The 22,737-nt window shown below is 41.1% G+C and overlaps 1 protein-coding gene across 5 annotated transcripts in view; it reads right to left on the bottom strand.

Annotated features, from left to right (window-relative positions):
• The window catches only part of phactr3b (phosphatase and actin regulator 3b), a 61,753-nt gene that overhangs the window by 11,760 nt on the left and 27,256 nt on the right, over positions 1–22,737 (bottom strand). For 4 of the 5 annotated variants that reach the window (XM_041981273.1, XM_041981274.1, XM_041981276.1 and 1 more), the window contains exons 5-8: positions 20,060–20,284; positions 19,768–19,975; positions 18,145–18,338; positions 14,122–14,275 (exon numbers count right to left, since the gene is read on the bottom strand). In XM_041981273.1, the coding sequence (XP_041837207.1) occupies positions 14,122–14,275; positions 18,145–18,338; positions 19,768–19,975; positions 20,060–20,284 (781 nt within the window). Of the gene's footprint in view, positions 1–14,121; positions 14,276–18,144; positions 18,342–19,767; positions 19,976–20,059; positions 20,285–22,737 lie in introns of all 5 variants that reach the window. The other variant, XM_041981275.1, reaches the window with a different exon arrangement.

Raw genomic sequence — 22,737 nt, 5'->3', positions numbered from 1 at the left:
GCGGTGTTATAGTTTGTAAAACGTCTCTGACTCTGACGTAGGTAAGAACATAAAATATAATCCCCATGACTTATACGTTTGTTTTTAAAAAGTCACATGAACTGAAACCAGTGAAGGGAGAAGCACCTGGTCTAAAAAGATTGTTCATGCATATATTCATTATATGTTGCATGTTGATGGAAGCGACATGAAAGCAGAGCTAGCATACTGCTTCTTCTGTAATAGTTTTTATGTGGTTTGTACCCTCCCAGTGAGAATTACATGTTTGGTGTTACATTGTAAAGCGTAGCTGTTTTAGTGTCAGCCATCAGCCATGGGAGGTTAAATTTAGGCTCAGGTGTGCTTTGAGATAAAAATTAGCATTTGCTTCAGCACATGAACCATGAACAATTTCATCAATTGAACATTCTGACTGTTAATAATCATTATTAGAAGATTCCTGCTTGAAAATGACAATAAAAAAAGTAGATTATTTCTCTGCAAGTACAAACTGTGTAAATAATCTTGGCATTAAAGCGAAAGCTGAAATTTGCTAAAATATGTGCCAAATTTCTAATCATATATGTGCAAACATTACCTTTTAATGTCCTGTGTGGCAAAAATCTGCTCCATCTCTGATCATGTAGTTCAGATCGACTGACTGGCCACCAGCATTCATCCAGTCATTCATGTCCAGTAACACAAACAACATGGCTGCATCTTCAGCTCACTTAAACAGAGAAAGGGACTGAATTTAACTAAAGATGCAGCAGATTTGAGAGATAAATGTTTCATTTTAGTACTGATAATGCTCTGGACTGGGGCTCATACCTTGGTCACACTGCTACAATACGGTATCTGTTTATCTATAGACAATGAAAGTTGCACATGCGCCACGGGTCACGTCTGATCACCAGGAATCTAACCCTGATTTGGCCGTGGGTTAGACTGAAGAGGAAAAAAAACAATGCTCAGAGTGGGTGCAGCCGGCTTTAAGACGTCTGACATTTCAATTAGAGGGTGCTAAAATCCAGATCCCCAGAATAAAAAAAAACCCATTGTGCAACATTAATTACTACTTGTGGGACGAGGAAGGTGGATACTGGTGACAACATGTAATTTGAGGATTTTGCTTCATGCCATATATGTACAAGCCGGGTTATCCACTTCTTCTCCAGCTGCTTCACAATATCAGTCGACTCCAGCTCTGAAACTGTGATGCTGCTCACAGCAGAAGAAGAAAAAGCTCTTCTGTTTTACATATTAGATATAAGGAACTGTGCAACCCTTTAAAGTTTTCTGAAGGTCTTTCAAAGTTTTTTCTTTGGATACTTGCTGCTTTTTTACTTGTTTTGATCTCAGTCTTTGTACCTGACCATTTACACAGTAATGTGGCCTCACAGATGAAGCACATAAAAAGGTAAACAACTCAGTACCAGTGTTGGGTCAACTCATAACCGACAACTTTACATCTTTCTTACAGCTCTTTTTGCCACAAAGATGCATGGTCGTCTAATGACTGGAAGGTTGGCTGTTTGAGTTCCGCTCCCACAGTCGAACTGTGTCCTTTATGACCAACTCATTATCCTTTTTTCACATTTTTTTAGGGGGGGGGGGGGGGTTTGTGTTTTAGATGTATTACGATGCAGACGTGGATGATTCGTAATCAATGCACGAATCTTTAAAAAAAAAAAATTTTAAACTGTTAATAACACAATGTTGAGGAACCCAAAAGGTGGAAGTGTCACGATTATGGACTTTATGCTGGTGTTTTTTGGGTTTCTGGTTATGTTTAGTTAGTTTTTTCCACTTCACCTGTGTCTTGTTATTCCCTCAGTGTATAAGTACCCCTGGTTTTCTGTTGTTCCTTGTCGGATCCTCATCATTATTTCATCACCATTCATGGATGCCTGTTCCCTCTGGTTTCTGTTTTGGAAATAAACCCTTTTTACCTGCACCAATTCTGCCTCCTGCCTGCAATTGGGTCCTCACCTCCTCCGACGCCCGCCATTCATGACAGGAAGTAAAATTGTGAAGTTCAGCGCCCGGACCATCTGTGGCGTGCACGTAACAGACATGATGGCTGAAGGTGAAATCCAACCGGCACCCTCTGCATTACAAGCTAGCGTGTGGAAGTAAGTGTTTGGAAAATCGGGTATGTTTGGGAAGGTGTGAATGAACAGACAAACTCTGATGCCGATCAAAGACGCGAACTCTGGTCCTCCTACAGATGTAGGTCTCGGTTTGCTCTGAAATTCACGCTGCATCTGTCGCTTCTCTGCACCGACGTTGCTGGTTTGTTATGCTAGAGTGTGCAGTGCATCTTGGGTAACGTAAAGTGAAGTAGGTGTGGTGCTGGGGAAATCACATAATCAGAGCAAGTTCACGTTCAAGTTCTTTCTTTGCAAATACGTTTCGTTCAGTTCACACTCACAGAAACGTGTTTAGTTGACGCATTCTTTTGAAGTTTTTCATGCAGGACACCGGAGACCAGCTTCTTAACATGAAAAGATAAAGAGTAGAGAGAGTTAAAACTTCAGCAGCTATCACTTTCCTTTAGATGTGAAGTGAACTTCTGTTGCCCACAGCTGGTGGAAACTACAGCCTGATTCTTTCATGATTTATTCACCTTTCAGACCAAAGTAGGCCAGGCCATACTTGTGAGACAGGACTTCTACCTCGCTGTTGTAAAAGCTGAGCACTCAGACTTTCTGGTTTAGAGAGTGGTCACTTCCCCCGCTGTAGATAAAACAGACAAAAGAAGAGGGAAGAAAATCCTGATGGAGGCTGAGTTAATGTCTCATCTAGGGGAATTGGGGTTATGAAAATGAAAATATTCCCCGTCATGAGGAACGACAGCTGGTTAAAACGACTGCTTCGTGTAATTCAGTTCATCCTGGGTGTGCTTCAGCCTTGACTGAGTTTTCATCTTTCTCATTTTTGTGGCGCCCTGTCCAAGCAGACTGGAGGATTTTCTGTTGAAGTAACTGCATAAAGAGGGACGAGCTGCAGTTAAACTTGCAGCTCTGGGATTCCTGAATGCTCATGCTGCCACCCTGCAGTCAGCTGCTGTGGCCCATGCAGTTCTGAGATATTTATAGCAGTCTTGGACAGCAGTTGTGCTTAGCTGCTCCATCCTGCTTCACACAGCGAGCTGTGGTGTCAGCAGAAATCAGTCTATGTGTCACAAATATCCAATTATTGGTTCCTCTCGGGTTCAGTGGACTGAAGGCAAACACGGAGTAGGTCCCTGTCAAAGTCTCGGCTATGTGTCCTCCTTCCACTTCCTGTAGTAACTCTCCTGTCACATCAGTTTTATCTGCAGACATTTCGCTGAAATGGACCTGACAGCAGAATTCATGTTATTTGGTTTTACAACTAAATTAGCTTCCTGTATGTGAAGAGCAAAGAGGGCACAAGTTTCATAGAGTGCCTATTTCAAGTAGAAACTATGACAGCTTCATACCAAACGTTGAGATCAATGGAGTCACTCATTTTAGTTCCGGTCCCTCAGTTAGCGCAGACTGATCTCCAGAGGGCCGGACCAGTGAAAATAACAGCATAATTACATATGAATAATAAAAACTCTGAATGTTTCTCTCTCTTCAGAAAACTCGCTAAGTATAACGACAAAGTACCGATCAGCACCCGTTTAGCTGAGCTCTGATGTGTGCATCAGTTTAACCGGTGTTGGGGAAGTTGTGCACTGACAAATGTTATTTAGAATTATGTTTCTAAAATAATTTTTATAAGTAAAATTATTTGCATTTATAAAATGGATAAATTATAGAAACTTTAAAATATGTTTTTCATGCTAAAATATTAAAAATATACATTTTTATTAAATACTTTACATTTTATTATATAATTTATATTTATCGTATTTAATTAATTTTTATTTATTTAGCATTTACATATCAACTCATTTGCACGTGCATTACAACTTCCAGATCTCCAGAATCACAAAACATTTAATTCCAGATATCTGGACCTGAAAAATCCAGTATTTCACATTATAATTAGAGGAACTTTTCTAGATCTAGAAGTTATTATATATGTACATACGAGTACACTTCTACATGTGTGTAGAAATCCTCACCACCTGAACTGACTCAACTCATGAAGTGATGTCAGAGCTATTATGTAAGAGGAGATAGAACAAGTTATCCCCCTGCCTTGGAAACATTTTGTATTTAAAACATGAAACCTCATGTGGACAAAAGAGAAATTACAGTTACTTTTATTAAATAAACTGCAGCTAATTTTTCACATTTACCAAATTCCTCCTGTGGGCCATGCTGGACACTCTGGCGGGCCTGTTTTGACCCCCGGGCCGTACTTTGATACCCCTGGTCTAGACTGAACCATGAAGGTCAGACAAGCTAATCTGGTTAAACGTCCAACTGTGCTGTGCTTATTTATTTGTGTTACTTTTTGTTTCTGGGGGGTTGTTTTTGTCCTTTGACCTTTGGAGTCCTGGACAATGTGGAAAAACACCCTGATGACTCGGTGTTATCTCACTGGCCCCGAAAACCTTTTATCAGTATAATCAGCTAATCTTTTTTTCTGTTGTTGTTTGTGGAAGGCTACATTTAGTTGTTTAACATGCTCCTTTAGACAGAAAATTGCTGACTCATCTTTAATTAGAAGTGATGGCTTCTTGTTGTTTTGATGCAGCCAACATTTAAAAAAGTACTTGTTTATGTAATAAAGTCTGTCTTAAAACAGAGAGACACTGCTGGTTATTAATGAGTTAATGTGTTCCACCTTTTACTGATAATGTAATAATTTTGGCCATTTTAAATGTAATAAAACCAATAATGTAATAAGCTTTATGGTTATGTTACTGGTCTGGTATTAATAAAAAATGACTGAAAATGTAATAAATAAAGTTGATAATGTAACGATGAATAAACAGGACTGCATTTCCTGGAAATAAAAGAGTTTTTGCCATTTTTTTGGCAGTTTGCGCATAAAAAAGTGATATTAATTAATCATGGTAATGTACTATGCAGCATTCTTTTCACACATTTATGGTTTTGGGAGCTAATTCCTGAAACATAGGTTGGCTCACAAACTGCAGTACTTCAGTCGTCACCATTACTAAAATACAAGTAGTAGCCATCTCTCCAAGTCTCAAGAGCTAAATTCTTAGGTAAGACCTTAAAATTAGACCAGGCCTTAATCCATAGTCTATCTAAAATCAGTGGTTATCTCTGTTATCAAACTATGTGTAAATAAACCCTCCCCATTAACCCAAATGCTAAAAAATAATTTCAAAACATCTACTTATCTTCCCTTATATAACAGCCCCTCTTATCTGACTGATTTCAGTTACCCATGAATGGTCAGCAACAGGACCATCACATGACAGGTAGAGGGTAAAAATCCAAACAAATAAACAACCTTTCTAAGCCACATTTATTCTTATTCATTATGCCCTCTCACTACTTCATGGCTGGCCAAGCAGATAAAATAATCAGCAGTCTGTGGAGAGTCATAATAATAGAACAATATCCTCAGCAGAGGGCACAAGCTGGGGATGCCGTTCTAAAAACTCATAAAAAGTGATGGATATGTAGAACAATGCAGTAAACTGTGACCAGCTCTCCTGAGGAGCCCTGCACCATGGTGAGGACATTTCAATCAGAGGGGATGGGGGCGAGGGAATGCAATTTCTCTAACAGCAGGGACTGAGCGGAGGAAAGGGAAGCTCAGCAGTGACGTAAACAGGCCATTGATTATGGGCCCTGATGCACCATTCTGCCGGGGACAGCTAAATTTAGAAACAGAGGGTTCCCTTCTGCTATTCTGGGTCTGCCTACTGCTCTGCATTCTGCTGCAGAGCGATGCCATATGATTGCCAGTGTTGCATCGCACCACGACGACGTTAGCTTATTAAAAGGTATTAAAGCCATGTTCTATGTCCTTATTCCTCACAGAAACATGAACACTACCCACTACTTCTCACATATCCTTTCTACTCTGTGCTCAATGTGTAAACGATACTCCAAAGCATGCTTTTCACAAGAAAAGATGACCCACAAAGGGAAAAAAATTCCGAGCCAGGAGCTTCTGCAAGTCACAGTTCAAATGAGAACAGGAGTAAAGATTTTTGGTTAGCACAGTAACTCCAGTTAGTCACTTCTCTTGGTGCCTGCAAAGGTTTTCCTCCTGATGTTTGAGCTTCCTCCCACATTACAAAGCCTTGCATGATGGGGTCAATAGAGATTGTAAACTGGGAGAAGGAGTGGGTCATTTTTAAGAAAGCTATAATCATATTTCTCTATGAAAAAAGAAGGAAAAAAGTAACTTTTTCTGTGACAGCATATACGTGGGTGTCAGAAATCACCACTAACTGAAAAACTGAACGATACTATAACTTGAGGTCCCATAGATTCAGACAGCAGATCAACCTTCTACCTCACGATCCCATGTATGAGTAAAAATACCCAGCCTCCTCATATTTATCTCCTCTGGACATATGCTGCATTCACTGGCAGTTACTTAGTTCAGCAAAACCAACACTTTGCTAATCGTTTAATATCCTAAGAAATCTTTGTTCCCATGTTGGAAGTTAGAAATTGAGACTATTATTTCATGAAAGCACATCAGATGTTCCACCGTTGCAGAAACACACCGGTGGCTTTGGGACCACTTCTGGGTTCTTCATGGGGATCTCTAAGGGTGCTTATTGATTATATTTGTGCGTCATTCCTGAGCGAGCAAAGGGACTCTGAGCACAGACTAATTATTTCTGCCCACCAGTTACTTTTTGAGTACAAAATATTTTTGGGTGAAGAATAATAGAATTTGCGTCCTCAGTGTCTAAAACACGTTTTTTCACTGTACTGTTGCTATATTAAGACCCATAAGGAGAGTTCATTTGACTTTACATAGTTAATTTCACACTAAAACACAAACATAATGATTATAAAATCCTCATTATTTCTCTGACAATCGTAGGAAGAGAATCTATATTCCTGACATTCCTAGTCCAGACTATACGTCTTCAGTGACTAATGAAAGTCTGTTAATGTGTTTTTTATTCATTTAGATGTTGGAGAGGAAATCCAGCACAGCAGCTCTAGATGGTGCTCACTTTTCATGTCAGCCCATTTCCAACAACGGGTCTGGGTCGGGTCGGGTCAGTTTGGTGCAGTAAACCCTGATTTTTGTTGCCGTTCCACACCCGACCGTACCCTTACCTGGTAAACAGGGTATCAGCAGGGTAGCGACAGATGCGTCAGCTATGCAATAGCATGATGTCATAGTGGCACAATGCCCTTCTTGAATTATAACGTAGGAGAAAGTGACCCAGAAGCAAAGGAGGAGAATGACGGACATCCAGCAGTTTCTCTTCTTTCTTCTTGTCATGTAGTTTTAAACGACTAAAAATCCACCGTATATTTAAACACTGCTGTTCCTGCTTTGTTCTAATTGCTAAAGGCTCATTTATGCTTAACGCAGAAGACGGATAAACAGACAGGAGCAATACCACCGGAAATCATGGGGGCAGTGCTGAGCAGAATAGCTGACATGCAACCAGCGAAAGAAACCAGAGAAGAAGAGGATGAAGACGGGGAAAAAAAGAAGAAGAAGAATGAAGAGCACAATTGCAGAAAGTGTGCAAGCTTTTGAAGAAAGATTATATGTGAGCGTTCAGACTGTGTTGGGCAGTTGGAAACAACTTTCTACTGGTGCATTACCACCGCCAAACGGTGTCTGAAACCAACATCAGTGCACGGGAGTGAACTCTGAGCTCAGCACTGCCCACTAGTGGAGGAATTGACTCCAGCATCGCAGCAGCAGCGTCGCAGCAGCAGCGTCGCAGCAGCGCGGTTCGCTTACTGCTCATAGATCAGTCTGACACGCAGTGATGAGCGGAGATATTTCAGCTTCACGAACAGCAACGATGTGCAGTATATTTTTTTCTAGTTTTTTTAAATACAGTGAGACTAACTGGCAGTTCTGCCAGTTTTCCCCGTCTGAGCCCCATGTTTAATATTTTTTTTTATACCTTTTGAAGGGCAATTTTGTTTACAGAACAGAGACTTTATTTTCTATCATACTTATTGTTTTTGGTTGTTTGGTTTTCATTCAGTGTCAACGAGACAGAGTCCATTTTATTCATTGTTTTTGTTTAGTTTAAAATTTCTTCCAGTTCCAGTGTAAAATGTTCTTTAGAAATTAAAGTTTATTGATCTTTGATAGGATGTACTTGCAATATTATGGCATTGTCGTTATATTAGTTGAAAATGATCTCAAAATGACAACATTATCGCTTTGCGCAATGTTATCGCAATAATTTCTGAGAAAATGAATCGCACAGCAAAATTTGTTATCGTGACAGGCCTAGAATTGACTTAACAGCAACGCAAAAGACGCAAGTATGAGGACAGCGATGTATGACACGTTTGAAACAGACTTCACTATTTACGTACATACGTGAGCATGAATAGGCCTTAAATCGCACAGAACGTGATGAATCTTTAGACCAATCAGTAGACTGTAGCGTGTCAACCCTTTAGGGTTGGATAAGTAAGATTAGGACCCTTATTAAAGGGTCACAAAACAGAGGAATGGTAATTGTTAAATACCCTGGTACCCTTCCCAATATACATATCAACCCATACCGTACCAACCTGGTCCTGTTGGTGCAAATGTAGTTTAAGAGGACAAAAACAAGGTTTCTGCAGCACCACAGGATGTTGCTTCAACACCACTGTCATTACTTTTTTGCATCTCATTTATTTGTATTTTAAACTTTTCGCTGTCATCTCATGTTAGAGAATGGAGTAATATCCATGACACAGTTGTAATAACTCATGATACATAACCTGGACCCTTCCTCCGAACTGAAAAATAAGGGTCTAAAAACTGCACCATCCTATACTGTAGAAATCCCCAACTTGAATGAGACATTTTATTAAGCCATCAACCTATAGAAATTGTATCAACTAGAAGAAAAAAAAGAAGGAATGTGTCTTTTATAAACGTTGCAGCATCAAATGATAACATGTGACCTGCTCAGAGCAAAACACAAAAGCATAAAGTCTCCATTCATTTTGAGCTGATAATCTGCACGGGGAACTGAGGTGAACGTCTCAGCATCCAGCTTCCTGCCACGTTGTCGGCTGTGTTGTACAAGAATCAAGGTAAGAACAGCTCATTGTTCTTTGCTTGTACTAAAGTCTGTTCTGTTCCTAATGCTGCACAAAAAGCTGTGCCGCCAAGGGCCCTCCACAGCACTCGAACACCACCACGAGTGCTTCATACAGGACACAGAGTGCTAGCCGCCTCCACAAACACAGCAATGTTCATTCAGCACGACTCACTCAATGCGACAGATTCAGTGTGATTCATACTGTGTGTACCAAACAAGAGGTACAGACTGGATGTTTAGAGAGCAGCTATTGTTGCTGCTGTTAGCAGCCAGGAGGGATCATGTGGTCAGCAGGATGGAGACCCTGACAGATGACACACGGTGCCACCACCCAAAACAATGGCAAGCTTCAGCTGTCCACAGCTCTGACTCCGGTCATGTGGACAACACTTACTGACCAGACGGTCAGTCAGAGCTGAATGGTGCAGCACCTGTGTGCTTTATAGACTCTGCATGAGGCACTTATTGCACAGGATTATATGTTTCTGAAACAATCTGAGAGCCGATGCCGATACCTCTGCATGCTAAGCTTCTTACAAGTGAAGGGGACATGATATGGGATTAATTAAAATCTGTTTATGTTCTTAATGGAATTTTTTTCCCTGAAATTCGTGTAGTAGTGCGGTGATAATAGATAATTTTATCACATATATATATATATATATATATATATATATATATATATATATATATATATATATATAAATATGTGTGTGTGTGTTTTTCCCATATCCTTTGGGATCAATAAGTCATCTAGCCATCTTTCCATCTGTATTCATACAGAAAGAATGTGTGGTGAGAACCTGCAGACCTCATCACACCACCAAATTTTAGGAGCAAGTTAGGCCTCACATGAAGGAAAGATAAAAAAATAAATGATAACATGGTCAACAAGGAAATGGTTGGAAGCCACTTGTTTACTGTATAAATGTTACATGTGTATGAAGGCGTTTGTTTCCATTGTTCTAGCTTTCTAGTGGTGGTACACGGGGGAAGGTCATGACAAGTGACAAGCCCCTTCCCATTTCCTTTTTGGACATAAAAAGTCTACTTAAATCATCTTGAGATTGCTGGATGTCAGACAGTAACTTACCGATGTGTCTTGTTTTTGTATTTTATATATCTGATTGAAATAAAAATCTATTCGAATCCAGCTGAGCTTTAAATGTAGGAGTGATCTGAGCCCTAACTGCTTCATCTAAGTGTGTTAGTTTGGCTTCAAGAACGTTAATTTAACCATTTCCAACATTTTCTCTTTTTTTTTTTTTTTTACCTCTTCAGGATTTTTTCCTGTATCACAGCAAACTGACTGCATCTGTAGCCTTTTCCATTCCATTCATGTTTAATATGCAAATAACATGTGTAAAGGTCTATGTACACGTGTTATTTGGAAGGAAAAAGACATGCAAATGCAAATTTCTGCCTTCTACTCACAGTTAAGTGTGTGACCTCTGGTCAGTCAGCTAAAACTCTTCTAGCTCTGAAAAGCAGGTTTATGGTTAAATTGATGGAAAAAATGCTCATAAATAAATTTGAAACAAAAGCTTAAAGCCAGTCTCTCCTCCTCTCTCATCGTCATGTGGGATATCAGCAGCTGAAGTAATGAAAACATGAAGCGAACTGTATGACCTGCTGGGACAGATCACCTCCTCTGACCTCTGTCCTAACTCTTTACACACTGTCCATAACCAGCATCCTACTGTTACATTACCCTCTCCATGACACCAAAATTGATCCCTTCCTGTTTTTATTATGCAAGAGAAGTCAGGATCCACTTTACATAAAGACTGTTTGGGATGAAGTCACAATGCTCCCCGACAGACTAAAGGCCAAACAAAAATAAAGTTCATTACGTCTTTTGCTATTCTGCAGTTACTTGCTGGAATTTTTCCACATGTGCACAGAAGCTCACATGGAAGAAAGCGTGCTAGGAGCGGCTTTGGTTATGATAACGTCACATCTTTCAAACGTGGGAATAACAACTGCGCCTTTTCAGATTGCCACACAGCTGTGAAATGCCTCGGGCGAGGGCGTAGGAAAAAAGGCACATGGAGAGGCGTGATGCCAGCCTCAAAGAAGCTGACGGGCAGTTATATTTTTATTATTATTATTTAGCCTGTGTGAATGTCACCCTGCCTTACTCATTTCTCACAGCTAAGTTACAAAGCGGGGAGTAAAAAGGCTTAGCTGTAAATTAATTAGGTTTCTTTAAAGGCTGTGTGCTCCGTTTTCCTCTCGGTGTGTTCGGATGGGAAGGGAAACCAATTTCAAAGCCAGATAGGTCATAAAATCACACCCCAGCGACATGGGAGGGGGGACCTTTATGCTGTGACCTTTACGCTCCAAAAATTATGTAACGATTATCAGACTGTTCTATTACTATTTATAGAGGACCAGGCTTTCCAGTAGCAGCTGAAGAGCTGTTAGTTTTGCTCATGTCCAAGTATTTTTCATGCTATAGCCATTCCGGTCACTCACATCCATACTGTAAGATTAGTTTCCCCACACGTGAGAATTCTTTTATTTGGTTGTTTTGGTGGTTGTGAAGCTCTGCTAAAGGGCCATCATCCTGCAGGTTTTAGATGTTTCCCTTCACTAACACACCTTATTCAAATTAAATGCATCTTCTGAGCAGCTTGTTGTCAGGTTCTGCTCACGCCTGGAGCAGAGTCAGGTGCGCTGAAGCAGGAAACATCTAAAACCTGCAAGACGGTGGCCCTCAAGGACTGGAGCTGGACATCCCTGTTATATGTCCTTATAATGTGCTTACAGGGTCAAACCTAAAAATGCTGATTATTTCTGTATTTTTTCAACAATATGAATTCAGTTAAAGACAGAACAGGAGAATAACCTCTCTTTCAACCATCTGAAAACAGGTCAACCTGAATTAAAGCACTTGGCAGCTTTCAGTGCGGTGTGAACGTGTCGCCGTCTGTACAAAAAACAAGCGAAATGTGTGAACAGCCCACAAAGTAGAAAACGTGTCTAAAAGCAGCTTCCACTTTGTGTGAGTCCAAGACGTCAAACTGTCATCTGAGCTGCTCTTTAAATGTCCAACACCACAGCGCGCTGGAAAAGACAGGAATCGAGTTGTAATGTGAAATCATTTTGTGTGTAAACAATAAATCTGGTTCTGGTCTCCAGAGGACTCAACCTCAGACTGAGCATGCCCAGAAAACCCAGCTGCTGTGTTTCTTCATAAAAGGAAGCTAATCACGGTTTCCATACATAACCCAACAAATGCGATTATATTCTGTTTTACATTCCTCCTCTGCATTTCAGAAAACCTTCTTCTACAATTAGGAATTAGACCGTTAGGCAGAGAAAAGCTGCATTCAGGGAGAGGAGCAGAACATCAATGGAAAGCAACATTTTAGGCCTAAGAGCAGCGATGTGCTGCGGTGCACATCACAGAACCAAGACATTATTTCTGCTTGCATAACACACAATGTAAAAACTGATCAGCCTCATACAACATAGGATCAGTGAGAAGGATTACACTGGATTTAACCACAAATGATTAGTCGCTGGGTAGCAGCCAAAAACCTAGAAAATGAACTTATGAACAGTGGAATGAGTAAAGTAATCCTAGGAATGAGTGAAGTAATCCTAGGAATGAGTAAAGTAATCCTAGGAATGAGTAAAGTAATATCTGGTGAGGTACTGTGCTACAGTAGAAGGTAAAAAGTGAAGCTGAGCAGGTTTCTAGGTGTTTAATTGAGGTGTTACGAAGGTAAATGTCTCAGGAAGCCATTGGCCGATGATGATGATGATGATGATGATGATGGACACCTCTATCAATGGTAAGTCAGGAGGATCCAGGGATAGCCCCACATTCACCTTAGAAAAACCATGAGGGTCCAGAAAGAAGTGAAGCCCAAGATAGTCTATGATAGGAAGAGTGAACCCTTCACTATAAAACCTCCTTCATCTCCATGGAAACCAGCAGGACCTTCATGGTTCATTTCAAACAAAGGCAGTCATAGGAGAAACGTTAGCAGAGTTTGTGTCATCGCTGTGGGACAGAAACTCTAGAGCTAGCAGCCTGAATCAGAAAACATGTTTTACTTCTGCTGGAATCAAACTTTTCACCACAAACCAGCAGAAGTAAGACATGATTTCTGGTTCTGGCTGCTAGCTCCAGAGTTTCTGTCCCACAGTGATCAGACAGACGTCTTTGTAACCAGCAGTTTTGTGTGGTTTGTTAGAAGTGGAGAAATTAGCAGAAGCTCTAAAGTGGACAGAGGTGTTCTCCTGGTTTTCTTACATTTCCAAATAATTGCTGGGGTTTGTGTTGCGTTTGGTTCGGATGCCGATGCTTGCTAGAGTCTTTCAGCTGAGCTTCTCCCCGTCATTTAACAAGTTAGGATTGCTGCTTCCTAGTGCGTACAAATATCTTCTGTACTGCCTGTATTTCATGCCACCCTCACGCGCTGAAGAGAGTGGGCGTGACCCTGTTGTGTTTCAGGGTCATGCCCACGCTCTTCAGCCCTGTTTCTACTAAGTGTGTTTTGCTCATTTCGTCAACAGATGGTCCACTCAGCAGCTGGAAAGATTGGCAGAAACATTTAAACTGGGTCACCAGAAAAAATCCACTCCAGCTGTTCATGTCTGGGAGTGAGGTAAGGAGGTGTCATCGGTTACATGTCTGAGGGTTAAAAACACAACTGGACAATAAGCTGGCCGACTTCTGCCTGCGTTCATGCTGAGTCAACATTAATTCGTCCCACCTCAGGAATGCAAAAAGCTGAGCCTCCACCCCTCCCAAATACAACGAGCAGTACAAATGTAGCATTGTTAGAGGCAGCGGGTGGTGAAACGTAAGCACACATTCAGTAAAAAAATAAAATAAAAAGTAGAGCTGTGATGGAGAGTGATAAAACAGACATACATGAGGTAGAGCATGATGAGAGGGGTGGGGGTCTGATGGGGGGAGCTGATGGTATGCTGATCTGGATCCACACAGAGCGACTCACTTGGCCAGCTTCATCTCGATCTGCTGGCGGATTTCCTGTCGCTCCTGGTCGCTACGGACCGGGAAGATGTTGCGATCCTCCAGCTCCTGCTTGCTGGGCCTGTTCCGAAGCTTCACGGCCAGCAGCTCCTTCCTCATCCGGCGTGGGAGGGTCCCTGTTGGTGGTCAGCACAGATTAAGGTCAGTAAAGACGTGGTGCTTTTCCAGCTGCAGCACATAGTTTTCCAGATAAACTAGCTGCTGGGATGCTAATCACCACCACACACTGAGCTGTTGTGCTCTCTGCCAGGTACTCAAGGAAAACTGGATTCAACAAGTATTTCAATTAAAAACCTCAAGAACTTTTCAGGATGTTCACATACTTAACAAATGACATTAAAGACAGATGGAAAAATGATGGGATTAGTAGGAGTTTGTCTGAAGACCCAGAAAGTTTCAGGTATCAGGAACTGAACTGATGGTTGTTTCTCAAATTAAACTCCTGAATATCTCTTGGATAATAAGAATCTACACCATAACAAATCTCAACCTTTTTAAGGTACCTAATCTATCAAAACCTTTGTGTTCTTATTCCTAAGGAGTCCAAAGTGAGACAAAAATATCCTCCACACCATTACACCACCATCACCAGCAGCAACAGCAGTCTAAACATCGATCCAAAGAAGGATGGCTCCATCCAAGAGTAAAAAATGTTTGGCTCATATATGACACACATCCCAAGTTTTTTATTTTCCTTTTGGCCCATATTTGACCTTCACTTCCAGCACGACTTCATGTGAGTGTGGATGCCAAAACTCAACCATTAATCCACCACACGTTGGACTTCCTATAATGTACGTCCAGGCCATGGACCACATCTGGCCCACACAACACTTGCCAGTGCCATAACTGAAGTACACGTACCAAAAAATAACCTGAATTAGGTGCAAATGTGTCTGCTATCTGGACGTTTTTATGATGTTTCCACAAGTTTCTGACACTACCATCTTAATGTGGAGCTGAAATGGAGACTCATCAGACCAGCAACGTTTCTCCATCTTCTATTGTCCAGCTTTGGTAAGTTTCTTTTTTTCAGAACATTCTCTGTAAACCCTGGAGGTGGTTGTGTGTGAAAATCCCAGCAAATCCTCAGACCAACAACCATGCTACATTCAAAGTCAATTAAATCCCCTTTCTTCCTCATTCTGACGCTCAGTTCGAACTTCAGCAGGTCGTCTTCACCACGTCTACATGACTACGTGTTGAGTTGTGGCCATGTGATTGTTAACACAAACATCTAATCAGCCAAACAGATGAACTGTGTGAATGTAGTGACATCTGGTGGTGACTGAAACACCCCTACTTGGCTCCAAACCACAGTGGGTGTGGGGGAAAACTGTAAACAGATGTGGCTGTATTATTCACAAAAAAGTCCTTCTTATCTTAGATAGGAAATTTGCACAAAGCAGCTGCAAGCGCAGCGTTAAAGCTCTAGGTCTGTCTAGACAGTTCAGAGTTAAGCTGAGTGTATTTTTGCTGTTGACATGGGTGTTTTCTTGTAACACAGTGGAATTTAATGTGGAGTAACATGGAATTGCATGATAAAGTTCCCAAAGCTCACTGATGTGTTATAGCCATTAAAGCTTGGGACTTCAGACAGCTAACAGCTAACAGCTAACGCTGGGTGAGATCTGATCACCAGTTGTGGTGCGTTTTAAAAGCAAGTGTAAACTGGCGGTTTAAAAATCGCCTCTTGTGATTTGATCACCATTAAAACTAGGTCTGAACAGGGTCACAGGAAGCCAGTCTTCCTGAAAGCCCAGAAGCTGAAGTCATCCAGGTTTAATCCATAAATCTACTAGATTTTAAACTGCCTGTTGGATTTTTAACTAAAATTTCTAAAGGAGATGAGGATATTTTGTAATAAAATCAGCCGTGAAGGTTTCTTATCTAAACTGATGATGTGCTGCAACTGAGACTCTGATATTTTAGGAATAAATTATTTGGACTAGAAAAAAAAAAATCAATCACCAGCTGGTTGTTGAGTCACTTCAGTTCTTCTGTGTGGTGTGAATTTAAACAGAGATGAACCTCAGAGTTCTGTTCATTCAGCAAGACTTTACACCATTAAACCGCCGTTAGACACATCAGCAAACTACAGGGCTGTGAAAAAGCGACTCGTAGTGAGCTGGAGGAACTTTCTCTTGTAACTTTACAGATCAGCTGCAGGATTTGACAGCAGTAATGACAGACGTAACTGTTGCTCGCTGTAAGCAGGTTTTCAGATTAGTTTGTATTATTCATTTGACTTATGCAGGCTCAAGCACAAACTAGTGATCAAATAAACCAAAATGGCTAATACACACCCACTGCCCACTGCATCAGGTTCAGCGGTTCAATTCCCTGTTAACACAAATATTTAATCAGCCAATCGCATGGCAGCAAGTCACAGCATCTGGTCATGTAGACGTGGTGAAGAATGAGGAACAAAGTGGTGTTCAGTGACTTTGAATGGTTGTTGGTCTGCATATTTAGGCAAGGCAAGTTTATTTGTACAGCACATTTCATGTACAAGACAATTCGAAGTGCTTTACATAAAACATTAAATACATTACAGCGGGAAGCAATAAAAAGTGCATTAAAAACAAACCTTAAAAGAAAAAAAGAAATAAAGACATCACATCAAAATGGAAAGAAAAAAGCTAAAATAAAATAGATAAAATGCAAGAAATAAAGTTTTAGTGTGAGGAATTTAACAGGTGTTTTGATAATAGGCAGCAAATAGAAAAGTTTTTAACCCTGATTTAAAAACTGCTGAGTTTCAGCAGACCTGCAGTTTTCTAAAACTGTAAAAGCCTTGAACAATAACAAACACAACAGCAACAAAGATATGTGTGTGTCTGTGTGTGTGTGTGTGTGTGCAAAACATTAGGGGTGAGTTGTGTTGAGTGATCATGCAAACGTAACAGCGCCCCATCGACGGATCAGAGGCAGATCGAGACGACCCCAAGCAACCAGTAGCCACCCAGACCACTGAGCACAGAACCGAGGCGGCCCACTGCAGGAAAGGCCTCGGGTCCGCCAGAAGGAGGCAGAGGAAGGCCGCCGCCAGAGCCCCCTCCGCCACGGAGTGAAGGCCCCGGGGGACCACGGGCAGCAGTCAGCCAGCACCACCAGGCACCAGAGCGGGAGTCGAGGACAGAACGCAGGGCCCTGTGAGCCCGAGAGCCACCAACCGCCCCGGGGATGGCCCGGCCCAACACCCGAGAGGGCAGGGCCGGCCCAGACAGCCACCCAGAGCCCGCCCCCATGTCCCGGTTATGCACCCCAGAGACCACAATACACCCCCCACCAGCTCCCCAAAGCCAGCCCAACGAATTCATCTATGTTCAACGGGAAGTTGAACCAAGTTCACACTGAGTCATGTGACCAAGGCACATTTTTGTCAGGCAGGTCAGCAATGATCCTAACAACCCAGAGGGTGGTGGGGGGGTCAATAATCCTCATGTGTGAACAGCTAAACTCCAGCTTGTAAACCTGGATCTCCTCACCAGTCATCTTAGAACTAAAGAGGGCTTTTGGATGAGAGAAACGTCCAGTTGCCTTCGATTCAAGCTCGTAGGATTTCACACGGAAGCAGCTTTCCATCCCAGCTTTCAAACATGAACGAATCTGGTAAAAATCTCACCAGCTTTGTAGCTTTGAAACATTTATAACACGTCACCCACGTGGTGGAGGCGTGCACGTCCGTTCCATCTGCTGCAACGCCACCATCCACCCTTTTAACACCCCCACCCCAGAGCTGCAGACAGGTTACCGGCAGGCGGCTGTGCACCGATGACCCACATGAATGAGCGGGAATCAGGTCACCGGAGCAGATGTTGACAGGTCGCTGACACTTTACACCAGCGGCATAAATCTCCCTGCTACTCTCTGACTGTAACAGACACCAGCAGAGATTACGCTGATTCGTTTCCGCTGTCCAGATTCTCCTCACTGTGTACATCTAACAGAGTGGGGAGAATAAATATTAAAGCAGACCAACCAGAGATCACAGACTCGTTCCAGCTCTCCTGGTCACTCAAGTATTCGTCCAGACGCCAGTTCTCCTTGTTCTCGTCAGACTCCTTCTTGCTCTCCGACCCCCCGGCTGGTGGCTCCCTTTCTGTGCTGGACATGCGGGACAGACGGCCATCCAGTCTGCGTTTCGGAGAAGAGCGAGCCTCCTTTGTCTGGAAACTGAGATCACATGTCACAAGACGAGCCTGTCAGAGGTGACTTTAGCAAAGGATTCATTCAACAAAAGCTCCAGAGTAAATAAACCTGTAAACAAAAAAATAATAAAAAAATAAAAAAAAAACAGAAACTTCCCAAATGACCCAGATCAGAGGTTTACATCATCTAGTTCTTATTATCCTGCATTTCCTCCTTTCACATCAATGGCAGCTTGAAGTAGTTTGTAGGCGTTATTTTCCCAGATGGTAAAGATTCCCATACTTCTTTGAAAAGGTCTCCAGTTTCTGTAAATTCTCGTATGAACGGCATCTTTTAGATTTCCCCAAAATGACTTGATGATATGTAGGTCGGGAGACTGAGATGGCTTTTGTTCTGTCTATCTTTGTTTTTGTATGATGAAGTGAGTCAGTTCAGGCGGTCAGGGTTACTACACACACACTTTAAATAACTTCTAGCTCTAGAAAAGTTCCTCTAATCATAACATGAAATTGTATTGGATTTTTCAGTTCCAGGTACCTGGAATTAAATGTTTGGTAATTTAGTAGATCCATTGTGATCTGGAAGTTGTAATGAACGCGCGAATGTATAAATATGTAAAACAGAATAAATATGTAAATAAAATAAAAATGAAATATGTAGATAAAAAAGTAGATAAATGTAAAAAATATTTATATAATAAAATATAAAACATTTAATATGTATCAATTTAATAATTTTTTTTAAAGTATATGAAATTGATCAATGTAGTTTTTAAATAAATAATATAAATCTGGAGATTAGACAGCACTGAATGTGAAACCTGAACTAAAAAATAAATCAACTCCCCTTTTTAGGGGGTACAGATGACTCCACAGCGGGTACATGTTCTAGCTGACCCCAGCCGGCCGGACCAGTAAATTAACAACATAATGACCTATAAATATGAAATCTCAGAATTTTTCCCTTTGCTGTAGTACAAAGAAGTAAAAAGATATCTATATTTAATTTGCCATCCTTTTAGAAAACATGAACAACCTGAAACTTCAGGAGAAAAATTAACAATATTTTACCTCAGTTACACATTTACATAATTTTATTTATTTTACATTTTTATATGCATAATTGGTGAAAACTTGGTTGGTTAAATATCACCAGTGAGAGCAGATGTATCTAATAAAAGTCATTTATAGACTTCCTTGGTATTTGCTAGACATTGTGTTTTCTTTCTTCACACATTTATGTTCAGTGTTGTCCTGCAGCAGCAGCAGGAGGGGAATGAAAACAACGACAGAAGGGGGGAAACTGCTGAACCAGGACATATTTTACTTGGTTTACTTATGAATTTAGGCCTGGTTATGTTTTTTCTTTTCTTTCCTCCTCTCCTGTGTGGAGAAAAGCTTTTATTTACCTTTCTTTCTGTCACATTTAAGCAGAGAAGCTGAAAGAATCGAACCTGTCCTGTCTGTGTTTGCTGGCCAGCGTGCGGTGCAGCTCCTCGATGATGCAGCTGGGGGGCAGCTGTTGGTGGACTGCACCCAGGTGGGGGGACCCAGTGGGTGTGGAAATCCTGCCTCTCAACAGAGAGCCGTGAGGGTCTTTGGGGAGTGTGAAGTTCCTGGGTAAGGTGGCTGGGGACTTTTTGACGGGCACCAGAGGAGCGCCTGAAGAAGAAGAAGAAAAAAAAGAGTTTTCTCTTTCCGTTTGGTGGGACATCACATGGGCGTGAGATGAACGGGGAAACTCACCATCGAGGCTGCCCAGCCTGGTGAGCAGTTTGACGGGAAGGTTTGGGGGAGGAGGGGTGCTGGCTCGTCTCTGGGGCTTGGCAGCCACCACCTCCTGTTTCCCCTCGATGGCCTCCACCTTCCCTGTCGCCTGCTCTTTACTGGGATCAGCCAGCGAGGAGCTTTCTTCTTCTCCATCTTCCCTCTGATCGGGGTCTCCCGCTGTCTTTAAATCTTCAGTCATGTCTTGTTTGGAAATGAAACATCAGCAAAGGTTAATGAGAAGGTGTTGCTGTTTCTAAGGTCTCTGTCTCCACCTAGCGGACAACCAGAGTCATGCTGATCTCAATTTTATTAAAACATCTAAAACTGGTGTTAATGCAAAACAAGGAGGTTGTTTTTAGCTTTTGTCAGCCTCTTATTGTAGTTTAATGTTTGCTTTGTACATTCAATCTTAAAACCAAATGCTGTGGCCAAATGTTTACCATTTTTTTGCTATCTTAGGTCCGCTTTGATTTTTGATTAACTCCCTAATGTTAAATTTTGAGAGACTTTGCAATTTAATTTGCTCAAAAGAAAACAAGACAAAACAAACAAAAAAAACAACTTTCAACCAGAATCAACCTCAACAATTTCCTGCACTTTTTCAACAGTGTGGGATTTAAATTAAAATCCACAAGCACAAGTCTTTCGACCCCATCACTGTTTGACATTTCCAGTCAAACAAATGAATGAATCCTGCTAACTGTGCTTTCATCCATCAAACGTCATCATAGGATAAGACCTGCTAGTTTCGTTTTACTTTCCAAAACCTATTGGGATTTTCTGTCAGTGTGCAAGCATGTAGGAAACATGCAGAACTCATATTTGAAGGCTGTTTCCTCCAAAAATGCATTGTGAGAAAAGCCCGACCCATATAGATTTTTTTAGGTCAGTGCCGATATTTGGAAGAAAAAAATTCCGCTAACCGATTTATCGGCCGATTAATAAAATAAATAAATAAATAATCTATCTATCTATCTTTCTATCTATCTATCTATCTATCTATCTATAACTTGTTTATTTTTCTTTTAAATTTGCATTGTAATTTTTTTTTATGGTACATGCATTAATTAGCTTGCAAGGTGGCACCAAAAACCAGCTGAGATGGAGTTGTTTTGGTGAGGATAGCAGGTAAATAGTAGCATAAATAACTGTAAACCAATTATATAAATAAAATTATCTTTAGGCCATAAGTGTATCTGTGTTATATATAAGCAATAAAATGAGTGAAGTTAATGGCAAAACATTAATTATTCAGCCCTCTACTCCATTATTTTCTCTGCCATGAAGTCACGACTCATACGAACTAAAATAGACGCTTTGTCTTGGAAAAAAGTGTCATCTATAACAGAGTTGTATTTTAAACATAGTCACTTATGTTGCTTCACAACACACAGAGTAAGTTGCTGTTACGGCCTGAGTCACATTCTAGTACTTTCTGACAAGGTAAATCTAGGAGTGACAGGACATCATGACAGTAGCTGAAGAATGTTCATCATCTGAACTTTTCCCTCCTCTCTGGTCACATTTTAAATGTGTCTCAACATGCAGCTGATGGAGAGATGAAAGCTTGTTCTGTACTCTGTAATATTTTGTACACTTGCTTTATTTCTGCAGTTACTGGCTTTTAAGCTGTTAGCTAATGCTATGCTAGGTTGATAACCACAGTGATATAATTGCTAACAGGGAGTAACTTAAGTTAGTTTAACACAACTTCAGCAATGCAACATATTTGTAAAGCATGACCAACGTAACGAAGCACGGGTCACTATGACACAGCGCAAACAGAGTTAAATGGACACTGATGACATGTTAAGTCATTTTTAATTTCACCACGTCGTTATATAGGTATCTGTCTTCAAGCTCCACTTGACAGCAGTGAGGACAGAGGGTTGAATGGAGTCAGAGCTCCATCTAGTGGACAAACAGCGCAACAACATCTAATGCTTGCATGTCAAAATTATAAGCACTTCTAATTTTCTTCTCTTTTTCCAGGGGTGAACCTAAACATTAACACACGTGTGTGAATGGCGGCTTTATCTGTATGATATGTGGATGAGAGCAGCCTTCGACCTCCAGCGACCGATGCTTTGTGAAGCACAGACAGTTATGAAATGTGACACTAACAGCTGGTAGGGTGAGTTTCCTACTCAGCAGGGACACATTTTCCCATCCAGAAGAGACAGAGTATCAAAGATGTGCATAAAGGCTGCTCTATCTTTCTTTTTTATCCAGCTTTTATAGGACAGAGTTGGCTCTTTCAAAGCTAAATGTTCAGCTTGTTGCTGCCTGTATCTGTTATGTGAAAGCAGGAGTCCTTGTTGTAATGCTCAGATATGAAATACCTCTTCTTCCAAATTCTGCTTGAAAACTGAAAAAGTCTCAGTTAAATATTAATATGTTATGTATTATGTATAGTATATCTTCACAACCGCAAAGGCTGAATGTAAAGTCTTGGTCTCAAAAGAAAGCTGAGACATGTGAGGTTATTACAGAAGTGTCAGAAACAAGATGGGTTTACTTCTGCACCTGTTCGTGCTGGTTAGTTGTAGAACATGCAAAAAAGCTGTGATTTCTCTAAGTGGAACGCAGCCCTCTTTAACCTCTGATTGACCAGACCCCTCTGTATAAGATGTAGCATGAGATTTGGGCAGTAC

This window comes from Melanotaenia boesemani, chromosome 3 (assembly GCF_017639745.1).
Source record: "Melanotaenia boesemani isolate fMelBoe1 chromosome 3, fMelBoe1.pri, whole genome shotgun sequence".
NCBI classification, from domain to species: Eukaryota; Metazoa; Chordata; class Actinopteri; order Atheriniformes; family Melanotaeniidae; genus Melanotaenia; species Melanotaenia boesemani.
The sequence above is the reverse complement of the archived record's forward strand: the minus strand, read 5'-3'. Positions and strand labels throughout refer to the sequence as shown.